Source organism: Nicotiana attenuata, unplaced genomic scaffold (assembly GCF_001879085.1).
Source record: "Nicotiana attenuata strain UT unplaced genomic scaffold, NIATTr2, whole genome shotgun sequence".
In the NCBI taxonomy this organism is placed as follows: domain Eukaryota; kingdom Viridiplantae; phylum Streptophyta; class Magnoliopsida; order Solanales; family Solanaceae; genus Nicotiana; species Nicotiana attenuata.
This window is the reverse complement of record NW_017689894.1, coordinates 2,464-4,883: the sequence shown is the minus strand read 5'-3', so window position 1 is coordinate 4,883 and position 2,420 is coordinate 2,464. Positions and strand designations below refer to the sequence as shown.

The window sequence follows — 2,420 nt, the reverse complement described above, 5'->3', positions numbered from 1 at the left end:
CCCATTTAACGGCTAAATAGTGTTTTAAACTAGAAACACGGCACAATGCGCACATTAAATTCCGTGCGCTGGGACGGTGCACATTAGCCCTTATCAATCACATCCCGCCACGTCATTCAGTGTCACACCTAATTTCCCGCAACCCTTCTCCTACCCCTTGGGGGTTCTAAGGGTGGGTGGTTTGCTTGGGTGGGTGGGTATCGTCTCTTTCCTTCTTTTCCATTTTCGCTTCTCCTTTTTTTACAACACTCTCTGCAACAAAAGATAAAAAGAAAACAAAGAAGCCTCACAGTGTTTAAATTAATCAGAAAAAATGAAATTCGAAATTGAAAATTAACGACTCTATCATTTCTCATTCCCAATTCACCCCGAAGAAATAATTTATTTCCAACAGTGTCCCCATTTCGCCGCTAATTATCAATGGCTCCACCGAGCTCAGCGTCGCCGGTGGCGTTATCGAGGCCGGTAGCTCAAAGGAAGGTCCGTCCTGCAGCTGACTCATCGGAGAGCTACCGCCGGCGACGGCGTCCGCGGCCGAGGTTATCGGTATCGCCGCCGCCGAAGAAATTCAGGTCGATGGAGGAGATCATGAGAGTGGCGAAGCGCGTGGAGTTGCCGCCGGATGACGACAGCGAAGACGACGGCAACGACGGCGAGGATGTTATGTGCGAGCAATGTGGCTCAGGGGAAAGGCCGGAGGAGCTGTTACTCTGTGACAAATGTAACAAAGGGTTTCATATGTTATGCCTTCGGCCTATTGTAGTTCGCGTTCCAATTGGACCCTGGCATTGTCCTCATTGCTCGGGTGATCAAAATCGCACAATCAAAAGTACGAACCGAAAAAACAAAAATAAAAGTAAACAGATGATTTTTTTAAAACTGAATCAAATAAGTAATGTGTTTGTATGCATGATTCTGTTTTTGAGTATCATGTATAAGTGCAACTGTGTGATCAAGCAAGTGATAAAATGGACTATTTGTTTACTTTCGTTTTTATGGGTTTTTAGGTTTTTCACAAAAGAAGATAGTTGATTTCTTTGGGATTCAGAAAGGCAGTGAAGTGATGGTAAAATGTACATCTGCTCAAGGTAAATGAAAAGTTGTAATTTTTATATCGGGATACATTATGTAAACACGATGGAGATCATGATCGAATGTGGTATTTCGGTTGATGTCTATGTACTTTTGTTAAACTAAGTTTTGTTTAAAGCGGATTGGTTGACATTGATGTATGTTTGTAATACTAAGTTGTCGTTAGAGTATGGAGACAGAGGATTCATATAGCCGATTCAGCTAGTTTTGGAAACTAAACCCTCCAAACCTAAATGTGAGCTGCGATTATTCTATTACTAAAAAAAGCCTACTCAAAAGGAGGGTGTGGAGGAGGACATGAATCTTTCACTCTTAAACCTAGAAAGGGAAGCGCAAATCATCCCATTATATAGTAATAAATGTTTGTTATCTTTTCCAATTGATGTAATTTATGTTTTGGTTGCTAGATTTTGTTTCCCACTTGCTCTTTTGATACGGAATAAAGTTTTTCGAATATTCTCTTTTGTTTCTGTTTTTAGTTTTGAGCTGGTGGATCGATGAGCTAAGTGTGCATAACATATAGATTCAACATTGATGATCTCAAAATTTGATGGTGGAATCAAAATCCTACAGTTAGCTTATCATTTTGATCAAATGAATTTTTGCTAAAAATTGTCTTTCTGTCTTTGCAGTATAGCTTTTGTCTGATATCATTTGATAATCTAAAGCGATTTGCAAAAGAAGTAATAAAAGAGTAATCTCTGAATTATTTTGAGGTGACCATAAGTTATCGTTCTTCTCATAAGTTATCCCTTTGAATTGAATAACACATAAAGCTAACATATTACAACATCATAACCATGCTTGTATTTTCTTTAGTCGTTTCCTGGGCATTAAGGTTGGTCAGTTTTATCTCAGTCTAGTCATTATTTTGCTTAGTGAGTAAAAGGGATTTGAACACAGGAGGTTTCTGCTTGCAGAACAAAATTTTCAATCAAAAACAGGTTTTATTGACAAAAGATTACTTTCTTAGATGTTCTAATGTCTAAAACGTGACCGTTGCCATTGTGATAGTTGTGCATATATGAAAGAAGTTTAACCTGTCTCAGTGACCATGTTGTTTGATCAACTTTCTGCACTGATCAGACAAATATGGTATGTGCTTGTCTGTAGAGCATTCTGTTTTCTCCACATCTGGCAACTAGTTTGGATTGAGGCTTAGTTGGCTGTTGATTAATATATGCTTTAACCAAACCACTCATGTATGAGGTAAGTATTATGCTTGCGGAAAGCATTCATGCAACTACTTACCAAATTTATTAAGGATGATCTATCCTTATTAACAAAAGTATGATTTGCATATTTCAGTTAATATATAGTGTGATAGC

General features: G+C 38.4%; 1 protein-coding gene across 1 annotated transcript; it reads left to right on the top strand.

Annotated features, from left to right (window-relative positions):
* The first annotated feature begins 214 nt into the window (after positions 1-214).
* LOC109222424 (probable Histone-lysine N-methyltransferase ATXR5) lies at positions 215-2,389 on the top strand. The gene is made up of 2 exons (XM_019386784.1): positions 215-829; positions 1,008-2,389. Exons 1-2 carry the CDS (start codon positions 421-423, stop codon positions 1,094-1,096), a joined length of 498 nt encoding a protein of 165 aa, XP_019242329.1. The 5' UTR covers positions 215-420; the 3' UTR covers positions 1,097-2,389.
* Positions 2,390-2,420: the final 31 nt, after the last annotated feature.